Source organism: Aethalodelphis obliquidens, unplaced genomic scaffold (assembly GCF_003676395.1).
Source record: "Aethalodelphis obliquidens isolate GAN/ISIS:26980383/991018 unplaced genomic scaffold, ASM367639v1 scaffold3, whole genome shotgun sequence".
Taxonomy (NCBI): Eukaryota; Metazoa; Chordata; class Mammalia; order Artiodactyla; family Delphinidae; genus Aethalodelphis; species Aethalodelphis obliquidens.
Window position 1 is genome coordinate 18926746 of NW_020837947.1, and position 22254 is coordinate 18948999.

The 22254-nt window shown below is 39.1% G+C and overlaps 1 protein-coding gene across 4 annotated transcripts in view; it reads right to left on the reverse strand.

The window, feature by feature from the left end:
• Positions 1 to 20508, reverse strand: part of GRM1 (glutamate metabotropic receptor 1) — a 359893-nt gene extending 339385 nt beyond the window's left edge. For 2 of the 4 annotated variants that reach the window (XM_027084107.1, XM_027084135.1), the window contains exon 1: positions 18044 to 18769. In XM_027084107.1, coding sequence (XP_026939908.1) covers positions 18044 to 18743 — 700 coding nt within the window. In that variant the 5' untranslated portion in view covers positions 18744 to 18769. Of the gene's footprint in view, positions 1 to 18043; positions 19058 to 20466 lie in introns of those variants that run through there. The other 2 variants (XM_027084127.1, XM_027084116.1) reach the window with 2 other exon arrangements.
• Positions 20509 to 22254: the final 1746 nt, after the last annotated feature.

Here is a 22254-nt window from a genome sequence, read left to right on the forward strand (position 1 = left end):
TTTATGATAATCTGAGGAGAACCGTATTAGTTTCTTTGGGCTGCTGTAACAAAGTATGAACTAAGTGGCTTAAATAATAGAAATCTATTATTCTAAGTCCAGTATTAAGATGTCAACAAACTTGGTTCCTTCTGAGGGGCATGGGGGAGAATTTGTTCCTTGCCTCTCTCCTAGCTGGCAATCTTTGACATTTCTCAACTTGTAAATGTATCATCTGAACTCTCCCTTCATCTTTACGCGGGCCTCTCACTGTTGTGGCCTCTCCCGTTGCGGAGCACAGGCTCCAGACGCGCAGGCTCAGCGGCCATGGCTCATGGGCCCAGCCGCTCCGCGGCATGTGGGATCTTCCCGGACCGGGGCACGAACCCGTGTCCCCTGCATCGGCAGGCGGACTCTCAACCACTGCGCCACCAGGGAAGCCCTAAACTTCCTCTTTTTATAAGGACATCTATCATATCAGATTAGGGCTCACCCTAATGATTTCATTTTAACTTGATTATCTCTGCAAAGACCTGATCTCCAATTAAGGTCACATTCTGAGGTACTGGGTATTAAGATTCAAGACTTTTGAGGGGGATACAATTCAACCCAGAAAAAAAAAAGAGATGCCCAAAAATAGGAATTATATTTGAAAATTTTTTGGAAGATATGCATTTTAATATAGATTTTTCTTGAACCACTCAAAAATGCAAGAGAAAACATGTTGTAAACTATTAAGTATGACACTTGTGTCAAGGTGGCACTATTATGGCAGAAGGAACCTGTATCTCTTCATAAAAGTAAGGCATTGTTGGTTTTTCAATATATACTTCTTAGAGAAATAGGAAGCCAAAGGTTTCCAATATTATGGCCAGCCCAAATGCCAATTAGATTACCTTGTAACAGACCACCATTTGGTTTTTCATTCAACATGTATTAATCAAGTACTTACTTGGTGCTTGACACCCTGTAAGACCTTACAGAGAGGTATGGAGGAAATCTAAAATAAGGTAAATGCTGTAAAAAGTGTTTTACCTGCTTGTGAAGATATGAATTATGTTTCTTGCTTTGTTTGCCTTAAGAATTATGGGACAATATCTCTAGTGGATCCAGAATGTGTGTTCTCTAAGGCCAATTTCTGGGAATCCTTGAATTATTAAGGAGTGACATAAGGTATGATCTTGTCATGTCAACAAGGGTGGCTTCAGGCCTAGGTGTCATATGGAAATATGCCTGGCATATGCCATCTTTCACATGTAAGACAATTCACATTTTTCATCAAGTGCTATTCCCAAAGGTTACAACTATTCTTCTAGATTAAGATTTGGCCCCTAGATGGACGGGCAATAATCCTCAATCCAATGAGCTACAGAGTGAATTCTACCTTAGATAAATACCACGGAGAAATATGCTGCAAAAGGCAGAGAACACAACCTCCCCATATGCTGAAGTGAATCAAAGTTATCCGTGCATGATGCCAGAGGGGACAGCAGCTTTGGGTGACAGGTGGCACGCCTCCCCGCCAAGAAGAAGGCATTACTCCTGGCAGTTTCTTTAACTGAGGCATATGACCTAAGTAGTGGCATTTCACAGCTGAGAAACCAGCTTGTAATATGCCTTTTGGTTCACTGAGAGGCAGCCCACATGTCCACATCTCTAGCTGCAAAACGTTGCAATGCATTCTTCTTACAATCAAATATTTATATTGCTAAGAAAATGTAAATGGACTGTATGATTAATGACATATTGCCAGACAAACAAAGAAGGTGGCTTCCCTGCAAAGGTATCACTTTCTAGCACAAATGCCTAAAGGAGGGGAAAAGGACCAGAAAAATGAGTGGGCAGGAAAAGTTCAAAATAAGCTCCTATTCATCATTCTTCAGTACAAATTTGCAAAAGAGGGTCCACTCTATTTTGACTAAATTAACAGGTGGAAGACAAATTCAAACTGTGACAGTCTCAGCACTCTGACACCTGGGTCTAATTTTCAAATCAACTCTTCCGCAACTCCACACCCTCTCCTCATCCCCTTCTCATCCATACCCCATTGATGTGGCAATAATTATTTCTCTATCTCTCCTTCTGGACCATAAGCAATGGCAGGAGCTACAGAATATCCATAAAGTTTGGACACATAGACAATATTATTTTACTGTATAACAATATGAACATATATTCATATATATCTCTTTTTACTATAAATAAAATAGCTGATAATTTATTATGGATGTTTCCCTACGTTACCAAACTTAACATCTGGATTCATTTTTGATACCTGATGCCTAGCACACTGCCGGATGGTTAGTAGGATCTTTATTTGTTGAATAAGTGAATTAACTGGTTGGCTTATTGATATAAAGCTGACACTTGCCCTTCAAGGCAAAAGAGAAAGATTAAGGACGGAAGAAAATTAGAGAGTAGGCAAAATATATGAAGGTAAATGATTTGGAGATGCTTCTGGGCTTAGAGCAAAAGCTGGGCTGCAGTGAAAGTCTTTTCTCTGTATGCAACCTCAGGTAAGTCATCTAATTTTTCTCTTCATATCAGGGACTTAGATAAATGTTTCCTTCAATGAAAACTCTATCATTCTTAATAAATGCTAAATAGAAGTGATTGCTTGTAACTTTGGGGGAAAAGCAGAAGCCAGGAGGCAGTTATTAATAAAGGGAGAAAATAATAATATAAGCTATGGTATAATATAACGCAACTAGTTATATTTATATGAAACTTTACAGTTTCAAAAGCACTTCCACAACAGTTCCTATGAACCTCATAGGAGGCCTAGAAAAAAGGCATGCCTGACCTTTTACAGATGAGAATGCAGAATTAAAGTGGTTTGTTGACTTGTCCAAATTCATACGGGTAGCCGATGGAGGAAGTGAGACCAAACCCTGTTCCTCTCACTCAGTACGCTTCCTACTGCATGTGGGTGCTACAGGGAATATTAGTACTGGACACCAGTATTCATAAAAAGGAAGAAAATGAGAAAAATATAACAACTTGAGAGTTTTAATTGACAGTAAATGTAGTGATCTTCCTTAATAATTAGAAAGGTGAAAGGCAAAGAGGGATATTAATGAAGAAGAGTTTACCCAAGAAACATGCAATTAATTGGTTATGTTCTTTGCTTTATTCCACTGTTATAAGAAAGAAGCGAACAAAAAGAAAAATTATTTATGACGAATTTAGTAACAACCAAACACTTTCAAGGTTGTTGGTCCTTGGAAACTGAAAAATTAGTCTACTATTTTGTTTAATTTACACTGATAGGGCTAGGCAATGAGAACTGATGTGAAGCCCTGCAAGCTCTTAAATCATCAAACCTCTTACTAAGGCAGAAAAAGGGACTGAAACAACGCTCCTCACTTAATTCAATTAAACAAATATTTATGGAGTGTCGGCTATGTGCAAGGCACTGTTCTAATTGCTGGAGATACATCAGTGAACTCGACAAAACAAAGAACCCACACTCCAAAAATTTACCTTCCATCAGGGGATATATTCTATTGGGGCAGAATATTCTAGTAGGAGAAGGCATACATGTAACCAGAAATTTGATTAACTACAATGCTACATTCAGCAATTATTCAGGCTAGTTAATGCATAGTTTTAAAAATCACTGAATGTAAGAAATGAATAGATAAATATCTTTAGTATCATTTTCTAAATATGTACATTTTAAAAGCCATTTTTTGCCTATTTCAGGAGCATAGAGTATTGCCTTGAGACATGTATAAATGACTCTGAAGGAAATAATTCATAAACCATCTCAGTGCACTATCATAAAATGTATATATTATCAGAAGGGGGGCTTCCAGAGGTTCTACCCAAATTGTGGTACACAGACCAGCAGTATCAATGCCACCTGAGAGCCTGGTAGAAATGCAGACTCTCAGGTCCATCCCAGGACTACTGAATCAGAATCTGCAATTTATCGAGTTTCCAGGTGATCTGTATGCACACTAACGTTTGAGAAGCACTGCTCTAGTGCATTCCTCTGCACCTAGAAGAGCCTAAAAATAATCTTCTGAAAAGGAGAATATAAGCACTTCAAAAAGTAATCATTCACTCAATATTGTTTTTTATTTTTAAGAAGTCACTTCAAGTAAAATTTTACTTTCAAAATGACAGATCAAGGATATTACATACTAAGCTTTCCTTTGGCACGTACCAACACAGAAGAAAAAATGAAATTTGCCTTTTCATGGTTTCAAATCTACCACAGCTAACCAAAAACAAAGGGTAGTTCATGCCTCACATATACTAATGTGTAGGGCCTCCCTCTACACTGTGATTAAATGACCATCTTCCCTAACAGGTGTAAGAGACATAGGGTCTTTTGGATGTTGCATCCTACATCGAGCTTAGTTTCCCAAGGAATTATGGTCTGGCAGGCACATGATGAGAACACCAGGAAAAGTTAGGAACTGGTAGAAAGCAGGCTGCCTATCCATTTGTCACCGAACAGTCACTTTATAAACAGATTTATCTTTTCCTAAGAATAAGAAGAGGGGAGAACAGGAAAGGAGGCTGTTGAAAATTCACAGAGGCACAGCAGCCCTACTCAGCGCTGACCTCAGAAAAGAGAGAGCATGTTTCACCCACAGTACACATCCTGCCAAAATGGGGCAACATACCCCAGCACGGCCACCAAGCAGACCCAGAATGCACCGAAGGAAGGAAAAGACAGCAGTGAGCAGAGAATCTGTGAGCCAGAGGAAGGCCTTTTTCACTAAGTTGAAGGAGTATGATTCTCCTCTGGTCCATGATCAATGCTCAAAGATTCTTCTGTCACACTAAACATACAAGAAATTTTTCTTCCATATTTCACATATTCAACTATGAGTGTAACAAAACCTCCCAACCTTCTACATTTAAGAAAACCTCTCAGCCTCTATTACTGTCTGTTTCATAACATACAGAAACTGCAGTAGGGATCTGTATCTACATTAGAGTCACTTTCACTTATACATGTGTGTATTAATATCCTCATTCCTCTTAAAATGGAGTTGAGGGGTTCTGCAATTATAGAAAGTAAAAAATAATGCTGTTGAGGTAAGGTGGAAGACGCTAATATGCACACATATAAACTAAACATTTTCTGTGCTTGAGCATCAAATTTAGGTTTGAGTTTCCTGGTAGGCAAAGAGAGAAAGGGAAAAGGCAATACTCTCATTACCATTTAAGATGAAACATGTCAGTTCTTCAAGAGAGAAATGATTTCATCATATTTAAAGTCTAAAAAGAATTGTTAACAACGGACTTTATACAAGGGGCATTGAACAACAAAATAATATCTTCAACAACAAAAAATGTGAAAATTATAAAGCATTATTTACATTTCCAATCCTTGTTCTGACCTTTAAGAAATGAAAAGGGACAGTATTAAAATGCAATTTAGAAAATGCAATTCTTTAGGAAGAGTAAATAGAGTTAGGTATTTGGTATTCTGGAAACCTAATTTATGCAAAGTGGTTGATAGTGATCTCTTAGACAATATTTTTAAGTTACAATTCCCTCATCTGGCCTTGTGACAGGAGATGGATAAAGGATAATTCTAGGCTATGATCTCTGGTGATCACCTGGTATCCTACATAATTAACTAGAGAAATATTCTGGTGTTTTGGACATTGGGCTAGCAGGTGGCCAAGTTAATGAACTGCTATGAAAGCTGAGACTCCTCCCTTGTATCTGTGGCCTATACACTACTGGAAAGAATATCAAAACAGTATAAAACTGACACTACTAGAAATTCATAGTTTCCAGTAACAATTGGGTCCTCTAAAAATTTGCTCTACTTGTGTTTGACCTACTCCCTATCCCTTTCCATCTGCCTCATTGAATAATTGAGAAAACAAAGGTTGCCCCTTCTTTTCTCTCCTTCCCCAAACTTAACAGTACCATCACCCAGGGGAAGGACTTCTCCCATTCGTGTGGCCCAGCCATGATTTCTTCTTGCCTCCTCCGCAACTTTGCTTCATCAATTATCTTCAAACTTTCCTTTTCTACCATTCTTTTCCATCATCCTTTAAAACTGCTTAAGTCTTTTGCATCCCAGAGAATGTTTTCACTTGGAAGTGCATTTCTGTCTAGGTACCATCCTATCTCTCAATTTCCCTTCTCAGTCTCTGGGAACAATGCTGTATACCTGCAGCCTCCACTTCCTCCTGGCCTCTGCCCTTCCAATGGGTTTAGAAATTAAAGGATTCTTGAAGGGCAGAAGCTAAGAGGAAGTAGAGGCTACTGGTATGGAGCACTGTTTCAGTAACCCTCCCCTCCCTGTCAGCTCAGTGATATTTGTCACCGTTTTCTTCTTGAAACTTTCTCCTCCCTTGGCTTCAGTGATGTCTGGTTCTCTCCTAGTTCTTCCTCTTTCTCCTTCTAGTTTTCTAACTGTTCCTTCTCCATCCCTTTTCTGGATCCTCTTCCTCATTTTAAACTTCCTCAAAGTTCTGCCCTTAGCTCTCTTCTCTTCACTCTATATTCTCTCCCTTGGCAGTTTCATCCGCTCCTGTGGCATTAGCCACAGCCATTTGCTGACAAATCTCAAATCTACCTCCCTTTTCAGATATTTGGCCCATGAGATGACTCAACTTTATTGTCCCATAGATACCTCATACTGAACAAGTCTCAAACTCATGTTTTCCCAATCTGTGCTTCCTCTTTTTATTCCCTATTTAGTTGTATAAAATGGAAACACGGGAGTCATTCTAGACATTCTCCTTGATCCTCAGAGCCAATCAGTCACTAAATCCTAATTTCCCTACTAAATGGCTGTCAAATCCATTCTTACCCATCCATTCCCTTTGACACTTCCTTTAGTAAAGCTCTTATTATATCTTGAATAAGTTGATTAAACTGCTTTTTCTCCATCACTCCCCCAACTACCAATGGCCTGTCAACTTGTGTGCTAACTTCTAAACTGACACCTTTTCTTAATCTGTCCTCGCCAAAGTTTTCAGGATGTCCTTTCCAATATATAAATCTGATCATGTTTCCTCCCTGTTTAAAATCCTTCACTGGCTTACCAAACTTACAAAATTGAATCTAAATTCCTTGGCTTGTCAAGTCTGTCCATTCATGACCTCAGTCTTTCCTGCATTTTCAGTTTGATCCTTCCCCACTCCTTTCCCTGAACATATATTCCAGAATTAGTGATATATTTAGAGTTTCCTGAACATACTTAGTTTTATACATCAATATTTTTACACTTCTCTGTGTCCTCCTCTGATTCCTCTAATGAAGTGAACTTCAAATGTCACCTCCTTTGGAAGCTTCTATGTGGTTTTCCTCACTTCTTTCCCTGGCCCAGAGAAAGCTGGTCACACCTCCGTCTGTCACCTCTCTAATCCATACCTACTCCTATGGTTGTACTTATCAAACTGAATGGTAATCACCATATGGTGAGCTTCCTGATAGAGGGATTATCTATAGTTCATCTATCTCTGGTCATCAATGACATAGCAGAGGGCCTGACCCAGAGAATATGCTCACTATTTACTTAATTAAAAGAGAAATTTGAAATGGTCTTTTTTCCCAACAGTGTAATACCTGTTGACCAAAAAGTGAAAATATACATTGTATATTTATTTATCCAGGAAAAGGTGATATTATTTGTTTATTGTAATTTGTTTCTACTGTTTCAATATCCTCGAATCACCTGTTAAATTCTACTGTAAACAGTTTCTCCTCTTGAACATACTGTCCGCAATTTGTCTATTGATATTTTTTGTTCTACCGTTTATAATGTACAGATTATATAATGTGTTAGAGTACCAAAAAGAACAGAGGAAACTGCCTCAGTGTATCCAGCAATAATTGCAGAATAAGCTATACAACCAAAGAGCTTTCACTTAGAGCCACTTGCTAGGGATGCAATTGTTATGAAGGAAGAGGAAAGAAGCCGAATGTGCTGCTCAGAGTTAGCAAATTAGCAAGATATACCCCTTCTCTCTTTATTTGCACACTCTCACCCCAAGACGTTCCTGTATTTACTTCATACACGCTCTCCTGCACTAAGGACATCTTCTTATTTAAGGTTACAGTGGCCTGGTAAGCATAATGAGATCTGACACTTATTGAGCTCTATACACAGAACTGTCTCATTTCATGTGCACAATAACCTTAAGGGGCTGTTTTTGGACATTTTTACCTTGATGGCTCTCTAAACATGGCTGATTCCATGAAATTTTGGGTCAGTCCTATCCCTGACCCCTGGAATCCACCCCTGCCCATCCTTTTTTAATTTTCGCATCCTTATCCACTATTCAGCACCCCTGGTTACTTGTTATAGAGATGGTACCACAGAGCTGTCTGAGTGAATGTGATCTCCCACTCTTGACCACAGACCTCACAGGGATAGAATGGTTCCTTCCTTCGTTTCTTTAAAAAAAAAAAAAAAAAAATGTCCTCCTCTGCAGTCTTTATTTTTCTGCACTGAAGGAGCTGGGGGGGAAATGACATATTTATAATCTCCTCAACTACAGTTTCATGTGGAGTAGACACTTTAAGCTGGAAATTCATTTTCTCTGAGAAAGGACCTTTATTTCAAGTTGGTAACAAGCACAAATATAGAGGTAGAGTTGCTCAGATCCAGGGAAGAATCAGATCAAATGAGAAAATGCTTGACGCAGACTTTCCACGGGAATGTGGAGAGCAGGTGAGTTGGAAGCAAGAGAAGTTAAATAGGCTTGTATTGTTCAAGGGCTTTTTGGTGTTTAAGAGATTTGAGCTATGAGTTCTTGGTGAGTTCAAGGTGCCAGACTGTGGACAGAGTGCATGGGCTGCTGAAGTGAAGGTGAAGGACACAGAGTTGAGATCAATGACCTATGAGGGTAGGTATCAATGGGTCACACACATGAATGCTGGAATCACGCAAGAGTACTGAAAGGAAGACTCTCAGCAGTGAGAATGAGTTTTCAGTGACAGAAGAGTCTCCTGCAAGCTGCTAAATGACTGCAGCAATGTTGGGAAGAACAAAGCTGGGCCAGATGATATAAACCTACCTCACAGGAGAGAGGAATGTATGTGGGTGGCCCATGTGATTTAAAAATAAACAATCAAACTCTTAGAGGAAAACATAGGCAGAACACTCTATGACATAAATCACAGCAAGATCCTTTTTGACCCACCTCCTAGAGAAATGGAAATAAAAACACAAATAAACAAATGGGACCTAATGAAACTTAAAAGCTTTTGCACAGCAAAGGAAACCATAAACAACACCAAAAGACAACCCTCAGAATGGGAAAAAATATTTGCAAATGAAGCAACTGACAAAGGATTAATCTCCAAAATTTATAAGCAGCTCATGCAGCTCAATAACGAAGAAACAAACAACCCAATCCAAAAGTGGGCAGAAGACCTAAATAGATATTTCTCCAAAGAAGATATACAGACTGCCAACAAACACATGAAAGAATGCTCAACATCATTAATCATTAGAGAAATGTAAATCGAAACTACAATGAGATATCATCTCACACCAGTCAGAACGGCCATCATCAAAAAATCTAGAAACAATAAATGCTGGAGAGGGTGTGGAGAAAAGGGAACACTCTTGCACTGCTGGTGGGAATGTGAATTGGTACAGCCACTATGGAGAACAGTATGGAGGTGCCTTAAAAAACTAAAAATAGAACTACCATACGACCCAGCAATCCCACTACTGGGCGTATACCCTGAGAAAACCATAATTCAAAAAGAGTCATGTACCACAATGTTCATTGCAGCTCTATTTACAATAGCCCAGAGATGGAAACAACCTAAGTGTCCATCATCGGATGAATGGATAAAGAAGATGTGGCACATATATACAATGGAATATTACTCAGCCATAAAAAGAAACGAAATTGAGCTATTTGTAATGAGGTGAATAGAGCCTAGAGTCTGTCATACAGAGTGAAGTAAGTCAGAAAGAGAAAAACAAATACCGTATGCTAACACATATATATGGAATTTAAGGAAAAAAAATGTCATGAAGAACCTAGGGGTAAGACAGGAATAAAGACACAGACCTACTAGAGAATAGACTTGAGGATATGGGGAGGGGGAAGGGTAAGCTGTGACAAAGCGAGAGAGTGGCATGGACATATATACACTACCAAACGTAAAACAGATAGCTAGTGGGAAGCAGCCGCATAGCACAGGGAGATCAGCTCGGTGCTTTGTGACCACCTAGAGGGGTGGGATAGGGAGGGTAGGAGGGAGGGAGACGCAAGAGGGAAGAGATATGGGAGCATATGTATATGTATAACTGATTCAGTTTGTTATAAAACAGAACTAACACACCATTGTAAAACAATTATACTCCAATAAAGATGTAAAAAAAATAAAATTAAATAAAAATAAACAATCAATAGATCCTTGGGTTAGGAAAGTATCTAACGCAAATTTGAATAAGTCCTGGCTTTGTTACTAATGAATGTTATGGTCTTAGGCAGGTCATTTTATTTTCCCGGGCCTTTGTTTTCTCATTTGCAACATGAAACCTATAGCACAAGCTGAACTTTTATCTTAACCATGAATTGCATTTTTATTTTATGTTACTAAGTTTTAGATTCAAAAGTCTTCATCTTATTAACTGATTTCATGTATGTGTTCAACTTTCATCAGCTAAGAAGGGCTAACTGATGGCAGTTTAACAAAAGCAAATGAAAGCTAGTTATACATACTGTTTCCTTGTTCTCTGAAACACTGCTGTGAGTAAATAACATGGTAGTGATTATCATTCCCATTTTATAAATAAAACTGAGATGAATGTATATTATTTCCCATAGTCTTTTATGCATTTTTTCTTTCAAGTGATTAAATGTACTTTCTGTAACCCATAAGCCTTTAACTACCTATATATTTCTATGTCTCTTCCAACAGACTATAGGACCCTTGAGGACAATAATAATAACAGTAATGAAATAATAATAACTATTATTATTATTTTAATTTATGTGTTCCTAGTGCCAAGACCAATGTCTGATACATAGCAGATGCATGAATTTATCAATGAATAAATGGTCATGTCTTCATTAGAAAGCAAAATAAGTTACTTGGCGAAAAAAGAAATGCTCCCCAAAATCTCCTTGTCCTTCAATTGTCAATTAAGGCTTTTATCTGAATCATTTAGATATTGCCTTGAATCTTCAATTTGTTGGCCATGAAGTAACTAAAATAGATGATCATAAAATTGATAAATGATCATTTCTGATCACCAAGTTTCTGCTTGAGCCAACACTCTTCATAAAAACATTAATGCTGGTATTTGGTACCACAATGCCTTAAGTTTAAGAAAGCAAAACTTCCCATGAGACTGAAGAAAATTAAAATGATAATTTTTCATGAAAATTAAAAATGTAGACATTTATAGAAGACAATTAAGCATGAAAATTAGTAGAACTTGCACACATAAAGTACATAAATATTTCTACATAAGTTTAAAATCTAATGATAGCTCTTTGATGGATAAGACAGCTACATCATTTTGACAAGACTTTATGTCTCAGCCTGACTCCGATTTTCAACTACAGCTTCTCTGAAAACTGACAACCTCTCCTACTGAGATGTTGCTTCCAAAATAATGTCAGAACAGCATGCACTATGAGCTGATTTTTTCAGTGATTGTAGGTGCTTACTAAACTACTGTGTCCTCAGCCATGGTTTCCCAGCCCTCTGTGGTCTTTGCTGAAAATATGGCTTCTGACAAATTTCTTTATGATGACACCACTCCAGCCACCTCCCAGAAAGTTATTAAAAATCCATAAAACCATCATTATATATTAGCTCCATAGACCACCAGGAGAAAAACTTGTAGTGTTTATAGAGGAATGGCAACTGCAAAGCCACATGATAGAAACACAGAATAGAAGTTGTCATCACCATCTACCTGATGCAGGCCAGCTGCTGTAAACTTTGTGCGAAAGCAAATGAAGTCACAGGGTGATTGATGGTATGGCAGAAGAATCAAGAAGAGTTCAAGATTTCTCAAAATAATAAAGGTGTCTCGTTTTTTCATCTTTGTATTTCACCTTAATCCTTTGTACATAGAACCTGTTAACTAAATACTGATTAACTAACTTAGAAAATGGCTTAATAAGTCTAGTCAATATAGAAAAAAATAACAGAGACAAACTCAAAAGTATGACAATCTGGGCCATTTTTGATAAGAGTGAGTGGCTTTATATTTTTCAACAGGCTTCAAGATTACCACTGTATCCCAGCATAAGTAACAGTTGACATTCACAACGATTACTTCGTATATTCAAGAAAAGTTCCTATTAAATTCAGCACTCTCTTTAAAAGATGCCAGGGAACTATATAATATAATTTGCAAAGACTACCTTGTAACATGTTTAAAGTGTAAAAGGTTGGAGTTTAAAGAAGTCAACTCTCAAGTACCCAGGTTAGTCAGTCAAGAGAATCAAGGTTCTCGGTAAACAAGGTAGGATGCGAACACTGTTTTTAAATCACAAATAGGGTAACTTATGACTGTGCCTGGATTTATTCTGTCCAGACACCCACTCTTGCTAGTAATGTATGTGCTCTTGGCCAAAGTTCACAGCAAGTTGAACATATTAAATCTAAGTCCATGTTGTTTAAACATAAAGAATCGTGATTTTAAAACCTACTTATTGCAGGCCTGTTAATTAGACCAAAATTCTCCTGGTCCTTCAGGATTGCAAAACTGAAGATATCTTTGACTCTTTGTCTCTAACTCTTTGGCACATCGAATTCTCCTATAAAGTATTCCTTTGAAGTACTTTTATTCTTCCTAATTATTTTAACAGCATAGTACCTAGAATTCTACAAACATAAACTTTCATGGCTAGTTTTCTCCCTCCCCATCCAATGCAGCTTCCCTACACATTTCAGTAAGAATTCACTTTCTTTTAATTATCTTTGAATCATATCAAACTCTGCTTTGACATTTCTTTCTTGAAATCAAAACTCTTTGGCTCATGCTTCAAGATTCTCCATTATTTATCCTTCATATAGATAAATAGTCATTGAATCACAGAATATAAGAACCCACATTTGAGTTGCTATCTTTATTATTAGTTCCCGGCCCACACTCTCCACTCCAGCCAAGAAGACCTGCTTATTTTATTCCCCATGGGGACATTCTTACTACTGCTTTTATCTTTTACAAATGCCATATTAAAAAACGAATCAAAATTCCCTTTTCTCCAGCTTTTTTCTAGCTAATTACACTCACCAATATTTTCTTTCAGTGTTCGCTAAACACATATAAACTCATGTTTCTAAATGTCTATACTGTAATAATTTGTTTTTACTCATTTTACATGTGTTCAAACTATAATCCCTTTAGAGTGTAAAGAACTTAGTAACTGAGACCAAGTCTTCAAATTTCTTATAAACAGTTTTTGGGATAGTAAATTTTTTATTAGAATTGTAAATGTGCTGTGATGATTTTTCTACTTTTATGCTATTTATTTATTTATCTATGAAGTGGTATAGTATGTAATGAAAAAACTTACTGTCAAGGAAATTCATAACAGGCTGAGTGACCACCCAGATTAGTAGTTTGCTGGTAATGGGCTATGGGAATTTACATTTGACTCTCTCTTACTCAGTTTTATCATATATAGTCAAATCTTGAGGACACAAAGCTGGGATGCTAAGATGAATTAAATAATCAAAGTCCCATAACTTATTGATAAGGCAGATTTAAGCTAAATATTCTACATTTAAAAGGAAACAAAAAACAAAGTCTTACTCTTAGAATAATAATAATAATAACAATATTAAAAATTACCAAGCATAAAAGAAAGGAGATGTAGCTTAGTATCAGCTCATATTTTTAAAAAGACTTTTGGATAATAACTTATCTAAGATCTACTTGAGTTATCTGTGATTATAAGGGAACTAAAAATTACAATATATGGGTGAAGGAACTGGTGAGGTATAGCATAAAAGAGAGAGAGTTCATTGATAATAAATATCACGTGGAAGAGAAATTCGAATTGCTTGGATGATTCCCAGTAGTCGATAGAAACTTCAGGGAGTCAGGTCATTAAATAGAAAAACTGACTAATAGGTGAAATTCTTCCTCTGAATTTAAGTTGTGTATTCTCCAACTCTCATTAGAAATCCTAATCACTATTAGGAGACTTAGAGCATATGGGAACGACTTCTGGGCAAAGATGTAATAATGGTGTTTTAAGCATCTTTAACTGGTTGGCCTAAATAACCTTTCAAGACATTCTACTCCTTATATTGTGATAAAACAGAACATTTATTAAGGTGACTTACTGTGAAAATAGTTTGGAATCGAGATAAGAAAGGTATAAAGAAAGTTGCTGGTGCATATATAGAAAAATATGATATTTAGTAGAAATAAAATTCTTATATGTAATTGCATTAGCTAAAGTAAAATAGTTAACTGATGTTCTTATGATTTAGGAGGATTTTCCTCTAATGCCTTTAGACTTTTAGAGTGTTTTATATCAAATAGAGCAAAGCTTCTAAAAAGAAAAAGAGAAGCCAAAGAAGGCCAATCTCATGTAAAGTGTAAGCAAATGTCCAAAAATGTCCAAAAAAAGGTACAATGAAAACATAACTGTAAACAAAAGCGTACAGCAGCATCACTAAATCCCTTATCACATACTCCTCTGACACTATGAGACAAAATATTAAGAGAGAAGGGTTTAAAACAAATGAAAATGTATTCAACCCCAAAACTTAACTTTCTGAAGCTACAAACTCAAAGAATATTCTTTTTGGACTCATCCAAAGCTTTGATTTAATCAACTAGAATTATTTTTTAAGTATTGTTTTCTACAATTTTTTGAAATGATAAATTTGTTTTTTTGATGGGGAATCTACATTTTATCAGAAGGATGGAATACAATGTCCTTGGCCGAGATATTCTTCACAGAAGTAGGCTATTTTTGTATTCTATGATTAGCATATTTAAAGACACATGCCAGGTGAGCAGCTTGCTCCAAAGTGCACTCGATTTTTCTTTGTGGACAAGGCTCTGTTGCTTCAGTACCCTCCCTTTGACAGATCCTAATTCAATACTCCTCTCAGGAAATAATCCTGAAAAATCTTCTGGAGAGCCTGTTGCTGGTAACTTCATGTGAACTGATCCTCTTTTTATGTCAGGTAAACTGACAGTTATGACAAGAGGACAAGTGTGGCACAAATGACGTGGTAGAAGATTGAAAAGTATGTAAAAGAATATAACAACTGAATTCTAACTGATTAAAACAAAACCAGAAAACACCTCCAAGCTTAACTTCAATATAAAGTAAAATAATAAAGGGATATAAAACTTTAGAAAGAATAGGATGCTCCATCTATGGTTTTAAAGTCAAGCAATATTAACCATAGAAATGAAGGTATGCTAATCTAGTCACCTATTACTTTTAATGTTAACTATACTAGGCTAACTTCTAATAAAAGAAATTGTGATGATAAACTGACTAGAGAATGGCTAATTTGGAAAGGAGAGGTGAAGGTCACTGGAGGTCCCAGAATTTCTAAACTCCAAATTGCTAATATCCAGACAATCTAGCTTCCTTCCTGAATAGTGCCCAGATGGCAGAGACAACACTGATATGTGGTCTTAGCTGCTTTTTGACAGGGAACTGTCACCAGTAGGTGACCCCATCAGTCTGAAGACAGGAAAATTACTAGATGATGCAAGAAAGTGCCTGCAGGCCAGTACACTATGGGTCCCTGAGAAGCAGGAGGGCAGAACCTCAGAAAAAATAAATTTTCAGTTGGAGCTTATACAAAGGACACTGTTATATTTCTTTGCAGATAGAAGAAAATAAAAGCAATTTAGTTTCCACAGAATTATATCTAATAAGAGAGGAAATAAATTCTCTTTGAGAAGAAATAAGATATATATAAAAGGCAAGGTGAATGGCATCATTTCTTGGTAATAAAATAGACACCAAAGTTAGCTCTAATGCTGTTCTATGAACACAATCTAGTCTGTAATCAACTATTATAATGCTATCGGACATTATCCTTGCCACACAACCCAAGTCAGAAGGCAGAAAGGGAACAAAGTAATCCAAACTAACACAAGGGTGGAATTTTAATATCAGCCCTTCCTCAACATAATTTGTAAACACAAGTCCAATTAATTTTCCAAAAAGACAACTCTAGTTGTCAGAAAGCGCTATTAGCAATTATTTTTAGCAAAAGGATGCAACTGGAAAATATACTGAAGGGGGGAGGGGGAATCTTTTCTCCACTCCTCTCCACCCCCAAAATAAAATGACATAATAAAATATAGAAAATAAAACTACCTTGTAAAAATGATGTATTACTTCTCCTTGAAGGAGGTAGTTACACTTCTAATATCTATAATCAATTACCTAGCTCATTTGAGGGAGAACGATTAAATAATTAAATAAATCACATTCAATCTACTTTTTGCCATTCCCTTTTAGAGAGATCGCTCTAATGCTGATAATTAACACATTTTTAACTTGGGCTTTCAAGATGGTCCATCTAAGCACTGGAGGAAACTATACTAAACAAAAAAATGTAGGAAATTAACATTAACCATAAAAATGTAAGGAGTTAAAATCTGAACTTAAATCTGTGTTTTAAAAGAGTAATATGTGATTTTGTTGAAAAAGAGGCAGGCAGTTCACTATGAAAAATCAAGATTCAGAAATAGGATTCAGTTTTTAGAACTCACAACACTGCAACAGGAAGGTGTTGTGTTTTTTTTTCCAAAATCAAAGTCTGAAATTTCTACACAATTTTTGTTTGTCCTAAAAACTCTGCTCCCTTTAAAGTTAAAGCATCAGTGTTCATTAACATAACCATATCACCATTTCAGTAAGAATGTTTCTTAATTTCTGTATCAGACTTCACACCAGTAACTGAATACTGTATAACAGTTAAAAGAACATGAAGTCATACCTATGGCCTTTCTGTTAATAATTTGATATTAAGAAATATAAATGCAGCAATACCTTCAAGATTCTCTTCCATATGCCAGCATATACACGTGAATTGTCCTGGACATTAATTCGTAACCAATTTCTCTATAAACCTGAGGGAGTTAAAAGTAGATGACTCAAAAGTTTCATTTTATCCAACAATCAGTATAGGATAAGATGAGAAGAGTAAAGAAAGTCTATATATAATAAATTATTTGAGAATGCATGTCTGTAAGACTCTGTATAAATCAAAGTTTTTAACCTCAGGTATAATCTATTTCACTTTTAAAAGCTATTTTAAACATGATATCTACTATCATTTTATTAGTAATTTATAATTTGTCTAACTTTAAATTCTAATAAGCAAAGTCATTGTGTTAGAAAGCAAACAAACAAACTAGAAACCAAAATTCAAATCCAAGAGGTCATCAGTGCTATTGCTCATAAGACAAGATAATTCTTGGGGAAAGTGAGGGCATATGGACAATTTTAACTGATGAAGTAGGAAAAAAATAATAACTATTTAAATTACTTACTTTTCCTTTGTATCTAAGGTACCCCAGAATTTAAAACATAAGTTTCTGATATATTGAGGGAGATGACTGCATTAATCCAATATTTACAGGTAAGTTATAAATGTGTAAGAAGGGGGCACACCAGAACAAAGAAGCACCTTCAGCTGTTCATGACAAAATAAAGCTTTCAAGTCCAGTTTAGGGGACAGCAGTTTGCTTTTTGGTTTTTGGTTTTCTAACTGCTCACATTGGATTAGTCTATTAAGCTTGGAAAATCATAGCCAGTCACTTAAGGGTAGTATAACATCTTGGGCAAATAAACACAAACTCAGAATATCAGGGCAAACAAATATGTAAGTCCAAAAACTACAACTGGGCACTGTTCATGGAGAGTTTGGTGTCTTTTTGGTTCCTGCTACCCCCGGAAACACCATGGGACAGTTTTCCTACACTATAATTATAGGAGGATGAGGATGCAAGGCAATGCCTGGATGGGCATGTATGGAGAAGGGTAAAGGCTCTTCCCACGGTGCTAGAAATAAACAGGAACAACACTGTGATCCCAAGCGCACATCAAGCAATGCCCTGGCTTTCTGTGCACTTTTCTTCCCCAAATGCAATGCCTACCTTCCGTGTGGACCGCGGAGACATAGGTCCAATTGTAACGCTTGACTATGTCAAGCATCGCCCTTGCCTGCAAAGTGTCAGAAGGGACAACCCTCAGGAAGTATTTGTACAAAGTTTTGTCACTCAGGTCGATGCTTGTGGCGGAATATGCGATCTGGGGAATGTTGAAGAGCTGGAGCAGGTTCTGCACTTGAATGGCTACGGAGCTGGAGCCCGGGCCGATCACACCGGCAATGGGCTTCTTAGTCCTGCCTGGGGGGAGGGTCTGGCCGTCAGGCAGGCACCGGTTGAGCCCGTCCTTCTCGTCTCGAATGGAAATCAGAGAGTCCCTGATGAACTCAATGCTCTGCTCCAGAGCCACAGAGGAGTGCCAGCAGGAATCTCGGATCTCACTGCCCAGGGTGATGTTGGGCAGAAGGACCGGGTCCGCGTTGATCTTATCCAACGTGTGGAACATGGCCTCCACCCTCTGGATGCCATACTGCTCCCTGATCTCCCCACACTTCCTCTCGGGGACCTTCTCGGCCGGAGGCTGGTGGTGGACTGAAAAGAGGGCCCCAATGATGACATCTCCGTCCATTCTGGCCACTGAGCGCTGAGACGAGGCTCCTGCCAGCAACAGTTTCCTGCCGGGGCCTCTGGGGAGAAGGGACATCTCCAAAAAGATAGCTGGGAAGAAAACCAAGAGGAGCCGGACCATTATGCTGAGGACGCCGTCCACAGCCGGCCAGCCGCGTTCCCACGCTGGTCCAGCCAGCAGGCTCTGCGCGCTCACAATGCGGACCCGACGCCTGACGCCTGCTTCTCCCCCGTCGCCAACGCCGCTTGTCCGACGACTTCAGCTTCTGCACCCCCGCCTCCTTCCCCTCCTCCTCCTCCTCCTGGTCCTCCACGACCACCTTTACGCCCTGGTGGCGTCTTTAGGGGTATTCGAGTCCCTCTTCTTCACTGGTGCATCCAGGTAAACTGACCAATGGTACCATGGGAGTCGTGGTGGCTCGGGTGAGCTGGACGCTGCCGGCAAAACAGGAAGGAAGTCAAAGCTCCGTTATTACAGGACCTGTGTCAAAACTCTGGGGTCAGTGCTGGTTAAGAGTTGACCGGTGCATTTCATGATATGGGCTGGAAGGACATCATGATAGCGGCTGGAGGGACAGCTTGGGCGGCAGCTCTGGTCAAGGCGGAAGGTGGCGCGTTCGGCCCCCAGTATCCTCCTCTGTCCCGGGAGGCGCAGAGCCTCGCCGACCCGTCCCCTCCTGCAGCTCCAAGTCTCTTCCAGGTCCCCAAATACCCTCACGATTACTGACTGGAGGGGGAGGAGGGAAGAGGGAGAAAAAGGAGCTGCGTCTTTCGACCTTAGAGAACTTTCCGGATTTGAAAAGATCAACTTTTTTCCCCAGAAGAAATTTGGAAACTCTTTCATTATGAAGGCAGAAGCGCTACTTCAAAATAAACTCGAACCAGGGGTGCACATTTTACTTTAACTTTGAGGGGTTGAAGAGACCCTAACGTACTACCCAAGTAGTAAATATAAATTTGCCAGCTTGAGGAAATCCATATTAGTTACTAAGGCAACGCCTGGAAAAGTCTCCGCATGTCGGATTTTGGTACATCCCCCCTCCCTCCCCCACCCCAAGAAGTCAGCTTATTGTAGACGTTTAGGGGGAAAGGGTACAGATGAGGTAACTTGTTTCCCGCGACCCAGGATGGAGGGAGAGGATGGAGGGACCCCTGCACTTCCCTAAATCCAGACCTTTGGCTTTGCATAGTTGCTAGAAAGGGAACAGAGGGGAGCTTCCTGGTTGCTCTGGCGGCGGCAGCTCAGTCCTGCCGCCTTCAGAACCCTGGACAGTGCTTGGTCAAGTGGCTGAGGCATTCCTCCGCAGGGCCGTTTGCGGACGCTTTGACCAGCGAGTTGCAATTCTTTAACCTCCAGCCCCCAAGCCCGCCAACCCCCGACTTCACCAACCCCCCTCCCTGCGTTCTACACACACACACACACACACACACACACCTCCTCGTTTCCCCAGTACCCCTCCATCCTCATTCTCTTCTTGCAGCTACTGCTCCTCCAGGTATATTCAAACCCCACCACTTCGGGGGCAGAGGCGCCAAATCTCAGCCGCCTGCGGGGCTGAAGTTGGCTCTTTCTCTCGTCCCTCTCTGGCTCCCGTTTTCAAGGTGAGGGTCAGACGAGAAAGGAGCAAAGGGAGCGGGCGAGGAGCAAGAGCACAGGAGGTGAGGCAGGCAAAAGAAGAAAGGCAACCCAGGCACCCATGCGTCCCGACGCTTCCCGGGGAAGCCGGACTAACATAAAGAAATAATCGAGGATGCCTCTGGGACAAGGAGAAAAAAATCCCATAGATTGGGACCTTGTGTCTGTCACTGTGGGTGGGTTCCCCCGCCGGGAGGTGTCTGCTCACCTGGGTCTGCTTGGAGAATTTGGACTTGAGACGGACCTGAGTCCGGGTAGGCAGCGCTGTGGTCCCCGGGCCAGAGTACCGCGGCCAAGCTCGGTTCGCAGACGCCTCAGCTCTAATCCAGACGGTGCAGGGATGCAATCTAGGCTGTACACTAGTGCCCTCTTTCTTCAGCACTATTTTACCGCAAGGAAAAAAGAGGGAGGAGGGAGGGAAAGAAACAAACAAACAAAAAAACAGGTCATCCAAGGCTTGTCTATTATCTCACGCATAAAAATCAGTCATTTAATGGAGGGGGGAGCGGATAAAATCTAGGGATAAGTGGAGAATATTAATTCTTTTACTACTAGAGGGTTCTTAAAGAAGCTGCCAGCTATATGAATAGACAGATCTGGAGAAAGGAGTGGGGAATGGCTTAGGCTGCTTTACAGCGGATATTGCTTGTATGTGTTTCAGGGACTCAAACACATTTTATCTCCCTGGAAGTAAAACCCCTACTGAGGGAAATAGAATAAATGCATTTGAAGACATCTATACAGGCTCTACTGGTAGGTTGCAAGGGAAAGGGTGAAGAGGCTGCATGGGGTGGGAGGAGTGGAAGGAGAGGTAGGCACAACATGAATCATGGGAAGCCAAATGAAGAGAGGCAAACCTTGGCTACATTTTCCAGGTCAAGATGTAACTAAATTGAGAATGAGAGTCAGGTCACATGAAAACACTGGAGTGAAAAACACTTATACAAATTCCTCTCAGGCTGCCATCACCCTCCCGGACAGGTCTACAGTGTTGCTTCTTACAGTGTGAAAAGTGGAAGTTAAATCACATTCCTCTGGGAACATGTTGGCTGAGCAGAATGTGTCCCAGCTTCTTCAGAGGAGAAAGACAAGTGACAGTGTGCCTTTCCACTCCTGCTCAAAGCTTTCTATTTGTGCCATGTGCAGAGAACAGAGATCAGCATATCTGGGTCCCTTTATAATCACCTTGGAGGGGACAAACCGCATGAGGCAGTTTTAAAAACTTTTTAGCATGTTCCATGAAACAGGACAGGAAATGCCTCCAGTCAGGAACAGAAGCTCTTTCTTGTTCTGACTCTGGCCTTTTTTCCAAGTGTCAGATTTTTCTGGATTTTTCTTTAGTAATCTAAAGAGTATAGGAATTTTTTTTCTTTTTCAGCAAATAATGCATGGAACCAGGTACATATCCTTTAGGCCTAAAAGATCTCAGTTTTGGAAGTAACTATATGTTTACTCAAGGAAAATAAGAGGTAAGTTCCTGTCTCATACGTAGGGTAAAACAGTTCTCTGCTTGTACCCTTAGGAAGATGTCAACTTTAAGAGCAAGCCACAGGTGTTCACGGTGTCCCACAGTATCTCACTTCATCTATTAGCCATTTAAACTCCATTTTCGATAACTCTATTCTAGTAAGTTAAGCCCTAAACATGATTTTCCTGGAATATTTCATAGATACTATGAATGTACAAAGATTTCAGTGCATATAAACCATCAAATATGATTTGCAGGATTAGAGAAAGCAATGTCTCTGAAGTTCACATTTAGCTCTAATATATGCTTCTCAAAGAAATATTTTTAATATACCACATTGACATAGGTTAGAAAAGATTCTGCTACTGAAGGAATGATTAAATATTCAGACTTATTTGTTCTCAATACAGTCCAAGTAAAACCTACACATTCAGGTTGGCTGAAACAAAACATTTTAAGTAGAACAACTTGTGGTCATAACATAGAGTATTTATGCATATACATGAACTATATATGATAGATGTTAAG